Consider the following 18,043-nt stretch of genomic DNA (forward strand, 5'->3'; position numbering starts at 1 on the left):
TCTAGTATTTTTATACATCTGTGCTGAAACCTTAGATTATATACTTTGCTCATGCGCAGTGATGACTTCGGACACGAACAGCTATGCTCCAAGATTTTAAACCATAGCTCTATCCAGTGTATATGATCTAAGGCTGAAACTTAGTAACTATAAATAGTTAGTAAGGATCGCCTTTTTAATATTTCACCATAAATTATAGTACCTAGGTTGGGGTTGGCGGTATTTTCGGCATACCGGTAATTACCGTTGTTATCGACAATTTAACCAACATTTATTAATCATTATTTTTATAATACACGTAAGCGATGAAAGTTAAATTTTCCTAGGTTGGAAACCTTTAAACACTTATAAATTCACTGAGATCCGGTTCATTTAATCGAGGTATATTATTTTCGGTGGAGTACGATTGCGCGCGTTTTACCTTTTTGAGCATACGATTGCAAGCATTGCCGGAACAACAAAGAACATGCTTTTGACTATTCGAAAAAGTACGATTGCGCGTGAAAATTGGATGCGACGTTGCCAAATTATTATTAAAATTCAAAATAATAATTATTATAAAAAAATTAAATTTTCGACTAGCCCAGAAGTGATATCTTCTAAATTCAATTTTTTAGGTCAAAAAAATAAATATTAACAATAATAATTTTAAATAATGTATTTATTTCTAATAATATTATAAACTAATTAGTACCTACAATTAATTATAATTAGTTATCGAATTAATATATAGAAATATTCAGAAATATACAAATAAAAATTATAATATTCGAATAGATAAATAAAATGTAAATTTTCCCAAATCATTATTAAAATTTCGTTAAATCTATTACACAAAATAAAACAGATACTTTATATTCACACTCAGTCTACCTCATAAAGGACATAAAGGAACATAATAAATAATAATTATTATAAATAAAATAATTTAAATTTTAAACCCTAATACCTTTTTCCAATTATGGGTAAATACTCCTCAAGTACATTTTCTGGGGTTTTATTTTTTAGATACTCTTCGTATTGCTCAATCATAAATTCGATTTTCTTTAGTTCTTCCTTCGATTTCGGCTTGATTATTCCTTTGGAAATGGTTGATAATTTAGACATTTAATGACGGTTTCTGCCTGAGTTTCCATAAGGGAACTCATAACAACAAATGTCGGTGGATGAGCACTAGTGAACTGGGCGTTATATGTGCTATGGAAATTTTCAGCCACATTTGTGGTTCTGAAAATGTATGAATATAGTAAACAATATTTTTTTTAGACTTATTAGTAAATATATACCTCGGATTTAGTGACGGCGTTTTAGCCCATAAAATAGGTGGAAGTAAACAACCAGGTGCAACATACGTCTCCAAAACAAAGTCAGAAAATAGTTGTCCATCTGTAATATTTGGACACGTACTTATAAGTTCTATAAAAGCATCTTCCACGTCATCTGGAGCGATGAGAGAAAGTCCAAAAAATGATTTAAGCCATAATATTGTAAATCGTTATTTTATCGTTGTATGCCATTCTTAGTTTTGTATTACCATTGATCTGAAAAATGATTTCGATTAATTGTTTCTAAAAATAATCATAATGATTCAACTTACTTTGCGTCACCAAGCTTGTCCCAAGTGAAAACGGCATGTTTTAATTATGACATCTGGAAAAACTACTTTTGTTGCTTCAATAGCACCAATTTCAAAATCAATGTGTAATATTTCAATTTTAAAAGGTAGTGATTGCTTTTCACATACACTAATTATAAATGTCCATACATTTATGTATGTGTTTTTAAATGTATCGTACACGAGAGGGAATTTACAATAAAGATAAAAGATCCAATATAAAAATATGGTTTAAAATATAATTACCTACTTCTCAGTGATGGAAAGTTTGTCTGGTATCGGCAATCGTAAGTAATAAATAACGTACGGATCTCCACAATAGGAACCTAACCGGATATTTGCCATGCACCTATAATCTGTACATTTGGCAATGTTGCTTAGAAGTAAAAATAATTTAGCGCTCGTATTAGTACGTCTAAAAAGTTACCGCTGATAAAGACCGCGAGTAACCGTATTTCAGCCATTATTTTATCTAATTACTGAGGTACGGTAAGACCGGCAGTATCGTTGTCAGGTATCAACATTTAAAATAGGTGTTATTTTTTTTCGAAGGGAAAATTCATTGAGTTATATTACATTATATTTAATAACATTTAAAAGTTTTAATTTTAAATAATTATTTAATTAGATTGATTTATTGACATATTTTACTGTCATTACAATACTCGTACTATATTCGCCGCGTACCTTGTTAAACTGACAAAATCTGTTAAGCCACTCATAATAATATTTTCACTGACACAGTTGATGGAGGATCATCTATAGATTGGAATTTGGAACACAATGCATTGCCATGGAGATTATGTATGAAACCAAAAAAATATCCTTCGTGATTAAGCCTTTGTGAAATCGAGTGTCCAAAGAACGGTGAAATTCAACTGTCACTCTTTTGGAAAAAATCATCTATTCAACTTGGAGCCATAATTTTAGTCCACAACAATGAATGACGGGTATTTAGATTAAAAATAATAATACAAATATAGGTCAAACCCAAATATTTGACAGTATAGTAAAAGCAAAACCTTTTGGAAATTATGTTTTCACTTATTCGGAACTTTTAACTTAAATCTTATATTATGTTTGTATGGATTTCCTTCTAATACAAATCGATTTTTAACCGTCTTATTTGAATGTTTTTTTAAAATACTTACTATGAAATTAATTATTTACCACGCCCGCACGCAATACTCAGTACAAATTATTATTATTATTTTTTAATAGTTTTATTTTTGATGTATCTATTTATATTTTATACGATAGAAATAATGTTAACAATGTTTGTTATGTTATATTCTTATATGTATTGGGTTTTATTTTGTAGCTAAGACTTGTAGTAGTCAGTTAATAGTTTCGTCCTATATAGTCTCAACAGTAGGTATCATTTGCTGTTGACTACCAGAAATTTATTTATTTCTTTGTATTTATTCCTTTGCCTTTGTTCAGTTAATTGTTATAAAATATTTTGATGAGGATCTCAGATCTCGTACATTTTTTTTCATAGAGTTAATTATATATTCCTCCTCTTGTGTTTTTATTTTTCAAAATCCTAAAGGCATAATCATTATTATTGAACAGTGTCAATTTATTTCTCTAAATCAAAAAGGATTAAATTATTTTCTGGAGATATTTATCACTGCTTAATCGTTTAAACATTTCTGATTCAATATATACTCATTGTCGACCCCATGTAGTTATTCAAATGTCTTGAAAAAAGTTTAGAAATAAATCTTCATGATAACGTTATTATAATAATTTTATTTATAACATAAAAAGTGAAAACTCATCACAACTTTTTTAATTACTAGTAAATATTTTTAAAATGTTAAATGATAATACAAGGTATCCTGCGGATAACTCAACTACAGTGTCCAACTTGGTTTGCAAATTTGATACATGCCTATCTTCTTAGATTCTAGGGAAACCAGAGAAATAAAATGCATTGTAATTTCATTAATAATACAAATTATAATATGGTTTCTATGACTTTACTTTCTTTAAATTTGAACGATAAATTTTATAATATCTTATTTTATAAGATAAAATAAAAATAATAGGAACATTTTTAATTTTGCGTGTAAGCCAAAAAGCTTTGTTAATTAAGCATTCTATTTTTGATTCTTGGCCCAAAAGTAGGATTAATGTAATAATATGTTATGGTATACTGTATAACCGTATACTTTACCTATAGGTATTTACCGCAAAGTTACCTGCTTACTATAGGTAATGTAAATTTGTAACTACATTATGTTACCAACCTTGTTGCAACTAACTGGATAAAACTTGTTGATTGTTTTGGATTTGTACGCTTAGAGCTTTTTAACGTTGTTGCTAGGTACCTATAAGATCTTAAAATTGATGAAGTACCTACATATTAGATGATAAGAATTAAAAAGGTACAAATTTTGATTTGTTTTTAATATTTTGGTTGGATGAACAATTTACTGATAATAACTCAAATAAAATTAATAAATTAATATAGGTACAATTATTTTTTTTAATACACAATTTTCAAATAACAATTTATTTATTAATTTTAAACTACTTAACTACTTATGGGTATTTTAAAAATATTTTAGGCTTGAATTATTTTTTCTGATAGATTTAAATTGGTTAAGTTGGTCTTTGTGATGTCAAATTCAAAAAAGTACCTACCAGTACTTTTTTTGAACAGTTAAGAAAAGTTGAAAAAAAGTTAGGTTAAAAAAATGGAACTTTGAAAAACACGAATATTTATGCAACACGAGTTTTTAACAAAATCAATTTTATTTATTTGTTGGAGTTCAGAAATTAATAATTATGTAGACTTTACGTTTACACTTAAAATAAAATGTGTTCTATTAAAAGTATTACAATTAAAACTATGTACACAATACAAATAATATAACTTTCAAAATATTAGGTTCTTTTTGAGGAAGCATTCAATTAATTGATAAATATTTAAAATTGTCGAGTTTTTTAGTTTTTATTCGATACATTGACATAATTTTGGTTTCTTGGTCAAGGTTGAAAATTTATTATTCTAGAATCCTCATAAACTTTTATTACAGAAATTTAAATATAACGTATTTACATATAGTCACAATTTCCGTATTAACGTTTAAAGTTAAAATTTTTATAAAATTTGAAATTTGATCAAAAAAAAAAAATTATCTTAACAATTTTAGTTATATTGTTGAAATGTAAAAAAGATAATTAGACTTGAGATTTTAAAACATTTTACATATATGATTATATATATATTTTCAAAATATTTAGACTAGATTTAAGGTATTTATATAGCTATATCACAAACCTTTTAACACTAGTTATTCTACGGTAAAACGGCACTTAGGTAATGACTATAATATTACCTTGGGTTTGTGCTATATTTATGGAAAAAATTAGTCCAACCTACTGATTTCTGAAAGTCCTATAATAATATCATTAATAATAAGTATGATTTCCTATGTAAAAATTATCCTAAACTATATAGATCAGTGGCTCCCAAACTGTGAAGTTCGAGCTTTTGGCAGGAAAGGCGTGAGCTGCATGGTAAATATTGATATTTTTTTATCGACAATAATTTTGTTAAAACGTCTAAACTATTCTAAACAAATATTTCATCATGTCAGTATTACTTTAATTTTGGAACAGTATTAAAGATGAATATATCTTGAAATAGCCAATAAAGCTTTTCGCGTATTACTACCTTTTGCGACATAGTATTTATGTGAAATAGGATTTTCTGCAGTTGCTGTATTAAAATAAAAATATCGGTCAAAACTTAATGTTGAAAAAGAAATGAGTGTGGCTTTTAAAACATTGCTACCTAATTTTGAAGAATTATTAAACTGAAAACAAGCACGTTGTTCGCATTAAGTTCAAATATTACAAATCATTGTTTTTTTTCTTTTCATAAAAATAAAAACATTTTGTTTTACTTTAAAATGAAGCTTGATAATATTTACTATTGAATTATATTGTCATAAAAATAAAGATGTTTGTATATTTAAATACTATAAATTTGTAATTTATTTATTTATGGGAAGTGCAATTTATTATTTTAATTTTTAGGGTGGCGTGAACTAAAAAAGTTCGGGGACCGCTGATATAGTTGATAATACCTGTCTCCTTTGCACAGAAAAGTATTTAATTTCTTGGTGTGTCTAAAATGACTCATCATTGAATTCCGTTACTGTGGACTATAACGAATAACGAGTTACACTCGAATAGTAGAAAACTACTATAGAGTACTATATATGGCATAAGTGAGTTTCCCTGTTTTTAAGTCATAACGGGAAACAGAGAGCGTTCTGTCCTCCCTCTTTGTGTGTAGTGTGTTACCGACTCACCTATTATCCAATATATATTGTTAGACAAGGGTTAGATATAAGAAATAACAGTGTGGTTGGTCAACTGCAATTATTAAAATACTGCTATGACACCCATAATATGAACTTACAACTTATACGTTACAATGACAATTATTACATATTATATTTTATTGTTTGTCGGTATTTACTTGAGTAATAGATAATAGTATATAATAAATAGTAATATATAGTAATATATAATCAATGGTTCGGTATAAGATAAAGTTTCTATACTATCAAATTAAGAACAGTATACAGTATACCTATACTATACCTATTAATTATTATACTATACTGGCTATTCCTACTATTTAGTCCATACCTTCTATGTGGGTAAATCACACAGGATAACGTATTGAACCGGCTGCATAATTTTCATATATGCTATAAAATTGATTAATATTAAAATTTTAAAATATAGAATACCTATGATATTAGATATTCCAATGTATTTGATAAGGTTTTTTGGTTGTATATAGCCATAATATTTTTATAATTGATTGTTAACTATAAAATACAATATGCATATGTTGACATTCACGTATGTTGCAATTAAAAAACAAAATTAAATGTTTTATATTTTTTAATACATAAATAGGGTAATATTTAAAGTCCTTGGATACATTATAAGATAGGTAGTTTAAAATATCACAATAGTCAGATTTTTTTTTTATAAAAGCTTTTGAAAATGATTTTACGGCCGTATTATATTGAATTTGATAAAACTTCTCTGAAGTACATTTTATATAACTCTTGGATAACTTTTATTTTATCTGACTGTTTTTCAAAATAAGGATAAAAATAAACTTCATTATATAAGTACAATAGTTTTTTTTACCACTATAGGAATCAAAAATGACTTTTTTTTTTCAAATTTCCCTAATTGTAACAATCGAGTGATCATTTGTTAATGTATAATATAATTTCAAACGCGTTTGTTTAGTTTTGAGTGTTGAGTTCAAATGTGCAATAGTGCATACATAAATAGTTGTATTCACTAAAATTATGAACCATCCTTTATCTTCACTTGACATGTAAAGTTTTTGTATCATTATAAATATGACATAAAATAGAACAATCATAATTTATTTAGCTAAACAATATTTAAAAAAAATATATTAAAATTTTTAATTATTTATGAAAAATGAAAATGAAACTGTACTTAATTAAAATGGGGTTTATGCATTAAAAAGGTACATTTATACCAATATTCGTGTTTTTTAAATCTAAAAAAATTATCTATTTTAATATAAACCAAAACAGGTATGGGTTATAAATTTATGTCTTATAATACTCTAAAGTATTTATAAAATGTTATTAATTATTATTTATTTAAACATGTATATAGTTTTATGACTTTTATGTTTGTAACTTAAAATTATTATGACATAGGTATCTACTGAATGTTTTTATAATGTTAAAATGTATATATGTAAATACAAACTTACAAGATCCATATAATAAAAATCATGCAAAATTATAAATTAAATAATAAATAACATGTATGTAAAAATTTAATATCAAAACTAAAATATATCGATATTTTCCGTGAAGTAAAAATTTTGTTTTCTGATCGATGAGGTGTTATTTGAAACTGAAATACGTGTACCTAAAAGGCAAAAACGACATTAGTTTATTTTACTACAACTACAGCACGTTATATATTTTTTTTGATTGCATACATTAAGTGTAGTTATTAATTATTGTCTATAATTTATTTAAAAACATAGGTAAATAAATTAAAGAAAAAATAAATATTTTTAATACTATATTATATTATACTAAAAAATCCAGTTCAAACGAAGTCTACATAAAATAAAGTTTGTTTAATTTGATTGTTTTTTATGCAAATATTTTTTTAAAAGTTAAACATAGCGATTAAGTAAAATGGTTGTATGTATATGTGGTTATAGAAAATTATTGTTCTTGGCGCCGACGCTGAAGACCAGCATCCCCCTATGGCCCAGCGTTGTGGGCCTGACCGCTGTTGCCGTGCAACGGGTGCTCAGTAAATAACATTGCATTTCGTCTAGGGAATAACGTGCGTACTTCGTGCAAATCATTTGATGAGGTAAGTCTAGTGTTTAATAATTTAAAAAAAAATCATATTATTTTCTTATGTTTAATACGAAATTGAAACATTTTTTTCATTATTATATTAATTTCTAAATATTTTAGTTTATTAATAAAACGTATTTAATGTATAATAATATTATTAAATTAAATTTGTTCACACAGTAAAAGATATTTTAAAGTATATATTACATAATTATTGTTTGAAAACAAAACATAGATGTATAAAAAGATATTCACAGGGTAGGTGGTTATATTATATTTATTTTAAAGTATTAAATAATGTCAACTTCATAGACAAATTTATGATTATTATTCATTTTTTTTTTGCTACTCTTTTGGCATTTCGTATACATACTGGACTTCAATGTGTAATTTGTAAAGTTATACGTTTTAAAATTTTTTTTCGTTTATTTTGATCTAAAGATAATTATTTTCTTAAAATAAAATAAAATATACAAACAAAATGTCAAAAAGTTAAGATAAATATATTACAACGTTTTTCCATAGTTGTCGATTTAAGAACTAAATATTAAATATTTTTTAATAATAATAAGACGTATCCACGACTTACGAGAACTAAATTAATTCAGATTTTAAAATCTTTGAATTCATTTTCGTGTTTAATAAATAGTTCAGTAAATAAAATATATATAGTTTATTCTAATACTAAAAAAATGTCCTAAAATAAATATGCTGTATTTCTGTATTTCAAATTATAAATAATTATTAATTGAACCTATTACAAATATTTTGAAATAACAAAGTATTAAGGTTATAATTTATAAATTACTAAGTATGTTAGTTACATACTTGAATTAGCCAAATAATTGTGATATAACATACAAATTTACTAAATATTTTGGATAGATATTGCATTTATAATACACTAATGTTATATAGCATAGGGATATCAAATTACCCATACGTACATAATGTACACATATAGTTAAATGAACATAAGAATAATACACACATTTTACATTTTACGTACATCATAATAAATTAATTACTCCTACAAATCATTTTAATACTGAAGTAGATATTTTATAATATAATATGTAATTATTATATCATTGAACAAAATAAAGACTTAGAATAAATTAATGATAAAACATTTAAGTACTTAATGAGTTAATAACAGTGCAGACATTAATGGTATTATAGATGCATAGTTATTTATTTTATTACAATTTTTAAATTGGTATTTAATTTTTATTAACATTGAAGGGTTTTTTACATTTAAAATAATTATATAATTAAACGTAATAATTCGATAGTTATACTTATAGGTACTGATAAAATACTTTTAATATTGATTGATATTAATAAATATTAAAAGCTTAAATTTAAAAAAGAAAATATACTGTGATTAGTAATTATTGAATATTGATTAGCTGTAATGTTTGGTACAAAAACCTTTGTGTTATAGGTACAAAATATTATTTATACCAAGTTTTTATTAATAAAGTAAAAAATTAAATTAGTAGATATTTTACTTTAACTCAATGAAAATATTGTGAGTTCCTGGTTCTGTATTGATTTTACAATAGTGTTTATTTTTCTATATAGATAAATTGTTTTTATTATTTTATTTTTTTGTGAACATTTTTTCCGGTAGTAAAATAATTAGATACTCATTACTCAAATGTATAAAATTTCAACACTTAAGATCTAAAATCTAATATACATAAATACATAATGAAGCATCAATAGCTCCCTTAAAGATAACTGGGTAATTGGTGAGCAGTTATGTGTAGCTATATATGTGTCTTCATTAAAAAAAAAATTGAAAAAAAATCAAGCTTTATTCAGAAGCATTTTTTGATTGAGGTGATTTATTATTCCAGGCATAACTTGTTTCCGCTAAATGTGTTATGTAACCTTTTTCACCAATACCCGTATCCATCAAATCAATTTCTATACCATTAATAAATGTGTTATATTTTTTTAGTGTGACAGTTATATTTTAGATTCTAAGAGCATTTTCTCCGAAAATTAAAAACATGTAAAGTTAGTTAAAATTTAATCAAGTATTTTAATGAAGTCAATAATAAAAACAATAAAAACAATAAATTATAATCATAGATATTATTAAATACATATTAAATACAGTATAATATTATATATTTGATTTGATTAAGTATATTTATATAGGTACATATATTAAATTAAATTAAAATAAATTTTATATTGTACCTGAGAATAATAAAGTAAAAATAATAATTCCCTACTGGTACCTATTGAAGTCATAAATCGGTGGTTGGATATGGAAGTTGAAATATAGGTATTAATAATGCAATAAATTTATAATCAATAGTAGGTATCTATTACCAAATTTATATTATATTATATTGTGACTAATTTAAGACTTAACATTTTGGATGGCCATGCCACCTAGTCCACAAAGTACGACCAGCGCACGCGAATCGTTTCATTAAATGTTTAACCAAAACTTTTATAAATAAAGCCCTCAATTGTATTATGAAATAGTTTTTAGTGTTAATAACGAAGTTTCGACGGATTTGTATCTAAAGCTGAAAAGTACTAGGTAGTTTCCTAATTTTTCAGAATGTAAAATTAACATTATTATAAAACTAAAATACATTTGTTGTCAAATTATCGCAAATTATCTCTTTACACATTTTATACTAAATACAAATATTTACAAAACACTATCATACACTGATGTGTGTGAAGTGATATGAGTAGGTATTTACCCATCAACCGGTCTCATTATTTGGTCTGATTCTTATTTATTATTTTCATACTATTAAAAATAATAAAAGAAAATTCTATAAATACCAAATACTTTTACGACCAATAAAATATAAATTAACTTTCGTTTAATTTGAATTTTACAAACTGAATAAATAGATATTTGTCAAACAGCGAAATTGGTTTTTTCTACATTATTTATAGTGAAACTATTGTGGAGTTATAATTACAAGTCAATAAAGTACAATTTAAATACAAATAATTTCAACTATTTTTTCTTACTTATTTCGATGGATGCTTGGTTTAAAGCAGTGGCGTTATTTCCGTTGAATGGGTATATCTTTATATTCATCCAGAAATCACTAACCCGGGAAGTTACCTTAAAATCGTGATAAATTTATAAGATTATAACATAAAATATGTTACCAAAATTATTTATGACCGAGAGGTTAAATGTGTTTTGTTAAAACTAAATGTAATACTTATTGGCTATTGTCATTCATCGAGTATACATTTGAAGTATATAGTTATAATTTATATACTACTATTTCAAATATGTGTGGCATAAAATCAGTTAATACTTAACTATATTATTTATGCATGGTTTCAGTCATTAACACCTATAATACAAAATCCAACATTTTATGTTTAAACTATAGGTGCTCATATCTTTTATCAGTGAGTTCTTTGAATCTGGCATAATTTCGATGTAGCAGTGACGTGATACAAAGAGTGGCGCGAATAAGGTTCACATTTTGGGGGTGCTACAATTATGTAACACTCACGGGGCTGTAGGGGGAGGGCTCTGCCTTCATACCACCAGGCATTACATATTGTCAATATTTAATTTTGGCTATTATGGTATTCATATGCTATTATTAAAAAAAAAATATTTTAAATACTTTTAAATACTTTTATTTTTATGAAACAAAACATTTTGCGTCTATCCTATGATTTTTCTGTATCAATTTTACCAGTCAAATTTCTTCGTTATTTATACTTTATAATACTCAAGTTTGCGAAATACTGCTGTACCTTACTGATTTTTAGCCAATTTTTAAACTTTTTAACGAAGAAGGGTAGGTAATGCAAGCTAAATACAATGTCAATATATTATAATCCAATTAAAATGTAAAATAAGAAAAAAATGAGATATAATATATTAAAAAAAATTAAAATTACATTTGTTAAAACTAGGTAGGTAATCAATTGAAATTATAAAGACAAGGGACTTAAGGCGTTTAATTTAAAGTTGCAGAGGGTAATTATTATTGTTATTTTACATTTTCGTCCTCAAAATATTTGAACTCAAACTATCATGGACACGATTTTGCAAAGGTCGATTACTCCCCCCCCTTGTAAATACGACACTCATTCAATAGTTACAGGATAATGTTATGTATTTAATTAAACATTTTCCCCAAATACTTATTATAGCTCATTATATTATTAAAATATAAGCAATACCTTGCCAACTTTGTGGAAGATATATGATACATGTATTATACATTTATTCTGGGTGTAGAGCTAGAGGCAGAATATTTTCTGGTCTTTCTTTTTTCCACCAAATTGGATGTTACCCACCGTCATTGAACTACTAATGTTGTCGAAGATTGGCACTTAAAACTTTTAAAAATAATGTTTAGTACTTAAGTAGTTACTATGCACATGTATTCGAAGCTTCTTTCAACGTTTGCAAATGGAGCGAGATAATTTGGAAAAGTTTACCCCGGTGAAAATTCAATAAGGGCACGCCAGGAAAATTATACACTACCATAAATTAAAAAAGAAATCATAACAAGTTAATAAAGCTTTGAGAAAAATTTTCAAATAAATGAAAGTTACACAACGATTTAAAAAAAAAAAGAAACCAATGGTGTGTTGAATACATTTTTAAATTAAAAGAATATTTTACATTTTCTTTTTATAAATATTTGTGTTACGTATCTTTTACTATTATAGTTATCTTAGGTTTATAAACAAATTTGATAATTCAAATTAGTTTATTTAGATGTTTGATTCTACATTATTATTAAAAATAAAATTGTATTGAAAATTTTGAAATTTGATTCTTTTATTTATAACACACAGTTAAATTAATTTATTTTTTGAAGTTTAACTACCTAAAATAATTTCGAAACATTTTCATCACACGAGTTAACTTTTAGATAAATTATCACAAGTTCTTTAATTAATAATGTCATTATCCCTAGACTAATATGCAATATATTAGATTATGCCGGGCTTTAGAAGCGTCCAATAGAATTTAATGGATTATTAAGGGGCCTCGCGGCTATGGTATTTAAAAACTTCTCATTCTAATTCAAACATAACGTCGCAAACTCGCAACGCCTATTGTTGTAAATGTTGTTCTGAAAATTTGCTCAAACTCCCCATGACACGAAGTCACGAACGAGGCAATGGTAAGTCACATTTTTTATTTTCGTACCATAAATCGTAAATAATTATGGTTTCTAAATTTAAAAAATCTCAAGCTAAAATGTTCGATTAATCAAAATAATTGTAAATGTTGAATATTTTTTTCAGAGTGAAATTCGAAGTCAGCATAATTATTGTGACTATACCTATTAGAATTAGAATCATCCGTTTAAGTGAAAAAAAAACGTTTTTCCTGATCACAGAATATAGATTTATGACATACTTGTCCTCGCTAGTGCATAAAATAGTCCCTTGTACGCTACTATAAATTATACCCGTATTGGGGGTACTACTCTCACTAATGATCATTTACGAGTTCCACAATGTCATAGCCTAGCTGAATGCACACGAAGTTGCCTACATAAAATATTCCTCAGCATCTATAGAAGTCTCGACTCCCGCTCAAAATTTAACATTAACATGCACATTTCAATAATATCGTAACAGTGCATAATATTTATTATAATACATATTATACTTTATAGTTAATACATATAATAAAGTATAGTTACCATTTATATTCAAACCATTTGTGCGTCTCTGTTCTGAAAGAAGTCGTTGTCATAGTCTCTTAGGTAGGTAAGTACGTAATTCGAGTGTAAAAATTGTGTGAACCAACACCATTTGGTACACAATAATATGACAAGCTGATCTGTGTGAAGTATGGTGTATAATATTTAATTTTTAAATGTTAATTTCTATTAAAAATTCTTTAAAATTAAATTTAACAACTTTTAGCTTTTATAACATAGTGTTTTAAACATTGTATTTAATTATATTATTCAATCCTTAAGCATTTATGATTGACCCATTAAATTTTAAATATATATTTCTCGAATTTAAGTATAGGGTACACGTGAGTATACCACGGTGTATACTCATAAAGTCATAAGTCGTAATAATATTTATAAAGAAATGCGTTTACGTAATCTTAATTTTATAAGTAGGTTCAGCCTATCGGGTGTTTATACGGTGGGCTACGACTTTCGATGAATGGTGGACAACGAGTATATTATTCTATTATTTGTTTTAAATTGTCTTAAATTATGTGGTTACTCGTGACTTGTGACCCGTCACCACCAGCTCGCCAACCATACAAAATGCAATCGTAAATAGAACTTGTGTAAATACTAAGTGGATCGCCTGCTGAAAATATTTACATTAGATTAAAATATATTTATATTATCCTATATTTTAATGTGCAGGATGATAGGGAAGCACTGGTGACTTTTTCCCTTCATTGTTTACACGCCTGTGCCCCTAAAATATGTCCAATCGAGATTTGAATTAGAATGTCTGGATACTCGGAAGTCTATTTTATGTTCTTTTCTTTCTATATTGTATTATTTTGTAATAAATAATTGTAAGTATATATGAACATGTAAATTGTTAATACTACAGTCTATTAAAAAATGTATATTATTTTCTGTGCTTGAGCCCACTCTCACATTTAAATAAATAAATTTATGTGTATTAGATGGAGTGCGTTTCCTTCGTGTCAGAGAAACAAATAAAAGTCGTATTGAGTTAAAACAAAAAAAAAATTCAAACACGTGGGCATGCATACTATTTAACTAATATTTTTGTTTTCATCGTGTGACGGGTGACAGCGATTATAGTGTTGGTGGTTTAGGTGTGGTTGTTCTTTATCACCGGATAAACACCAACAAATAAATAAGATTTAGACACGAAGGGGTGAATGGAAAGACATGTCTGTCGCATGCCACAAACTATATTATCTGATGTACCTAGTACATAGTATATTTTTATTTTTAACAGTTATGTATTAATTGTTTTTTTAGATACTTAAAAGCAATAGACAATTTAATTTTGCTTCTTTACGAATTATAAACAACAAAATGCTATCTATTTATGACATAAATTAGAAATAACAAATTCAAACTGAGGGTTTTAATTTTTTTATGGGTGGATTAAAAGTTAAATTCGAGACACATTATTTGTGTACTATGTGAGTCATTATTACGATGGGAAATTATACAAATAGGTAACTATAATGCCATAGTAGGTTGAATTATTTTTTTTATTGCCATTTTACCAGTTGGGATGTTCTAATTTTTAATGATTTTTGTGTTCTAAATTAACTTTTAAGTTGATTAAAATTTGTATTGAATATTAAATTAAATTTTATTATTAAAAATTATTCATGACATTCACCCACCCAAACAGTCGGGTTACTGGGCATCAGGGACTAATATGTACTTCGGTTAGTGAGCTTGGTAGCCTAGGTATCTTAATGTTGAAATGTAAGGACTGACTATGGAGCTTGGAATTGATCTCATTCTGCTGATACAGGGCAGTGTATTGCAGTATTTTAATGCACTTATTATTAATTTGAATGTAATAATAATTCGTCGAACCCTATAGAAACGATTACCAGAAAGTATAAAATAGCTGGTTTACCATATTTTTATTGAAATTTTTTTTTTGTATACCTAAGTATTATTATAAAAAACTACTTTAAGCTGAAAATTTTTTAGAATATTGTTTATCAATGTTCTCAAAATTATATTTTTGGCTCACCTTACTTTTTTTTTTGAATATATATATATCCTTGATCTTGAACCTATGTTTTCAATTTTATTTTCATATTGAATTCGTGTGAATTAAACCCATGATCTATGGTGTTATTTTATCCATAATATGAGGAGTGGTTGGTTTTTATTGAGAAAGACGTGTATTTGTAAATAATAAAAATCTATAATTGTATATTATGAAAAAATACTCTTTTATGTTTTATACTATAACAAAAAATTCTCACTCAACATGTTTCTCTCCTTTTATCAAATATAGTTGTATTACTCAACTTTGCCTGGATTAAAATTAATCTATTAATCCATCTTTCTATCGTTTTCCGTTTTGATTCGGTTGGAAACATAATACAAACACAATAACAATGATTATTTTATGATTTTAGACTTTTTAATTCTGGACATATTTTAAATACAAATACAAAAAAACAGAGCCAGATGTTAAGTGTAATAGGTAGTAGTAATGTAGAATTAAGGTACACCACATCCGAGAGTAGCGGAAACAGAGTTTTATCGAAACAGAGTTTGCAATAGTTATGCTTTTTAAGAAGTTATGTTTTCATAAAAGTGGACCATATAAAATATGCTATCGGATAGTGTTAGAGAATGTTTAGAATGATGATAGTATCGATCATATACCTAGGTACCCAATCCACCAGTCCACAAGGTTTGGTCACGCCTGTATAAAATGTATGTATATTACATCGTATATAATAAATATATGGATAACCAATTGACGATAATATAAAATTTAATAACTGAGCTCAATAATTATTACATTTAAATATTTAATATCTTTAATTTTAGACATATTTGCACATGCAGCACAACATACATTTTTTAGTAGATACTTAGCCTAGTTATACATAATCAAAATTATTACACGTACTTTCCTATTTTCTTCAATATGCTTGTCTTAATTATTACAACATTTTTTAAGAAAATATATTATATTTTGGATTAACTGATTTATTTGTTATATTTAATTTTCTATTCCCTTTTTTGACATTAATTTGTTATTTTATTGATATTGTAAAGATTTGTGTACATTTTAGATCAGTATAATATACTAATATGTGTTGAAACTAAATAATATATTAATATTGAATACTATTTTTGTCTTTTTAGGAACCTTAAGCAGTCAATAAAAACGATAACATAAGTAAAAAGGAAAAAACTATGTTATGTTTCAACTTTTCTTTGGTAATACTGCTTTTATTAATTAAGTTTGATGTTGGTGATGCACATACTGGAATGAAAAATAATTCTACAACAGTACCTACTTTATGTAAGTTTATTTATGATATTAATCTCCCATTCTAAACAACTTATCGAAAATCTCGTATCCCCGAAATTCCCTGTTATTCTCCAAGACGTATTAAACATAATGATATCTTGATCAGCTAAATGCATAATACTGATTAGTAATTACCAATTACAAATTAAATATACTCAAAATAATAATAAAATAAAATAAATCTATCTGTGTCATTAATGGGCTTTCTTGAATGTTCATCAAATTATTTATAGGTATATGTTTTTTTATGTATTATGATACAATATCACTATATGTCAAATTTATATAGGAATTATATACGTTGTAAAATATAACCACAATATAGTCATATAGATACTATTTAATACGTACAAAATGATATAAAAATAATTTTAAGTTCTTATACACTACGTTTATATGCGGATATAGTGGTTACTTAATACTGCTCACTGTCTGTCGCAAATTTCATAGTCATGGTTATCGATAAAATTATTGATTCTGTAAAAATGTTTTATGTTTATTTATATTTCCAACAATAAACTTTCAGATTTGTCGTTATTTTTAATATAATATTGTTTTATTTTTTTTTTGCTAGTTTAGCGATGTAGTTTGACGATGAATTCGATTAATCGATATTCAAACATTTATGTAAAGAAACATGCTGAAATTAATAATTATTATTTTATTTTTATTATTATTTTTGCTACGTTGATTTTTCTTCAAATTTATCAGTTTTGTTCAAACAAGTGTTATATAATAAACATAGAGAATGCTATGATTTTCTTATGCTTTTGTATAATATGACTGTTTGAGTAGGTGCTATATAGCTATACACAATACACACTTAATATTCTATTATATGCGTATCAAATATAAATAAAATAATATTGTATCGATAAATTTAAATTTAAAAGATGACTTCCAGAAAAATTAAAATTGTTTAAGTGAGTATGCTAATACAAATTAAAAATACATGGCTTATATTGTTCATGTAATTGTAAAAGTTCTTACATAACTTATT

At 25.8% G+C, this 18,043-nt stretch overlaps 1 protein-coding gene and 1 pseudogene across 2 annotated transcripts in view; one reads left to right on the forward strand and one right to left on the reverse strand.

Moving 5' to 3' along the window:
• Positions 1-942: 942 nt before the first annotated feature.
• Positions 943-1,517, reverse strand: LOC111029275 (annotated as a pseudogene).
• A 6,442-nt stretch (positions 1,518-7,959) lies between these two features.
• Positions 7,960-18,043, forward strand: part of LOC111029263 (G-protein coupled receptor GRL101-like) — a 62,979-nt gene continuing 52,895 nt past the window's right edge. Inside the window, exons 1-2 of one of the 2 annotated variants that reach the window (XM_022308226.1) lie at positions 7,960-8,038; positions 16,875-17,034. In XM_022308226.1, coding sequence (XP_022163918.1) covers positions 16,926-17,034 — 109 coding nt within the window. In that variant the 5' untranslated portion in view covers positions 7,960-8,038; positions 16,875-16,925. Of the gene's footprint in view, positions 8,039-8,204; positions 8,284-16,874; positions 17,035-18,043 lie in introns of those variants that run through there. The other variant, XM_022308227.1, reaches the window with a different exon arrangement.

Source organism: Myzus persicae, unplaced genomic scaffold (assembly GCF_001856785.1).
Source record: "Myzus persicae strain clone G006 unplaced genomic scaffold, MPER_G0061.0, whole genome shotgun sequence".
Lineage (NCBI taxonomy): Eukaryota > Metazoa > Arthropoda > Insecta > Hemiptera > Aphididae > Myzus > Myzus persicae.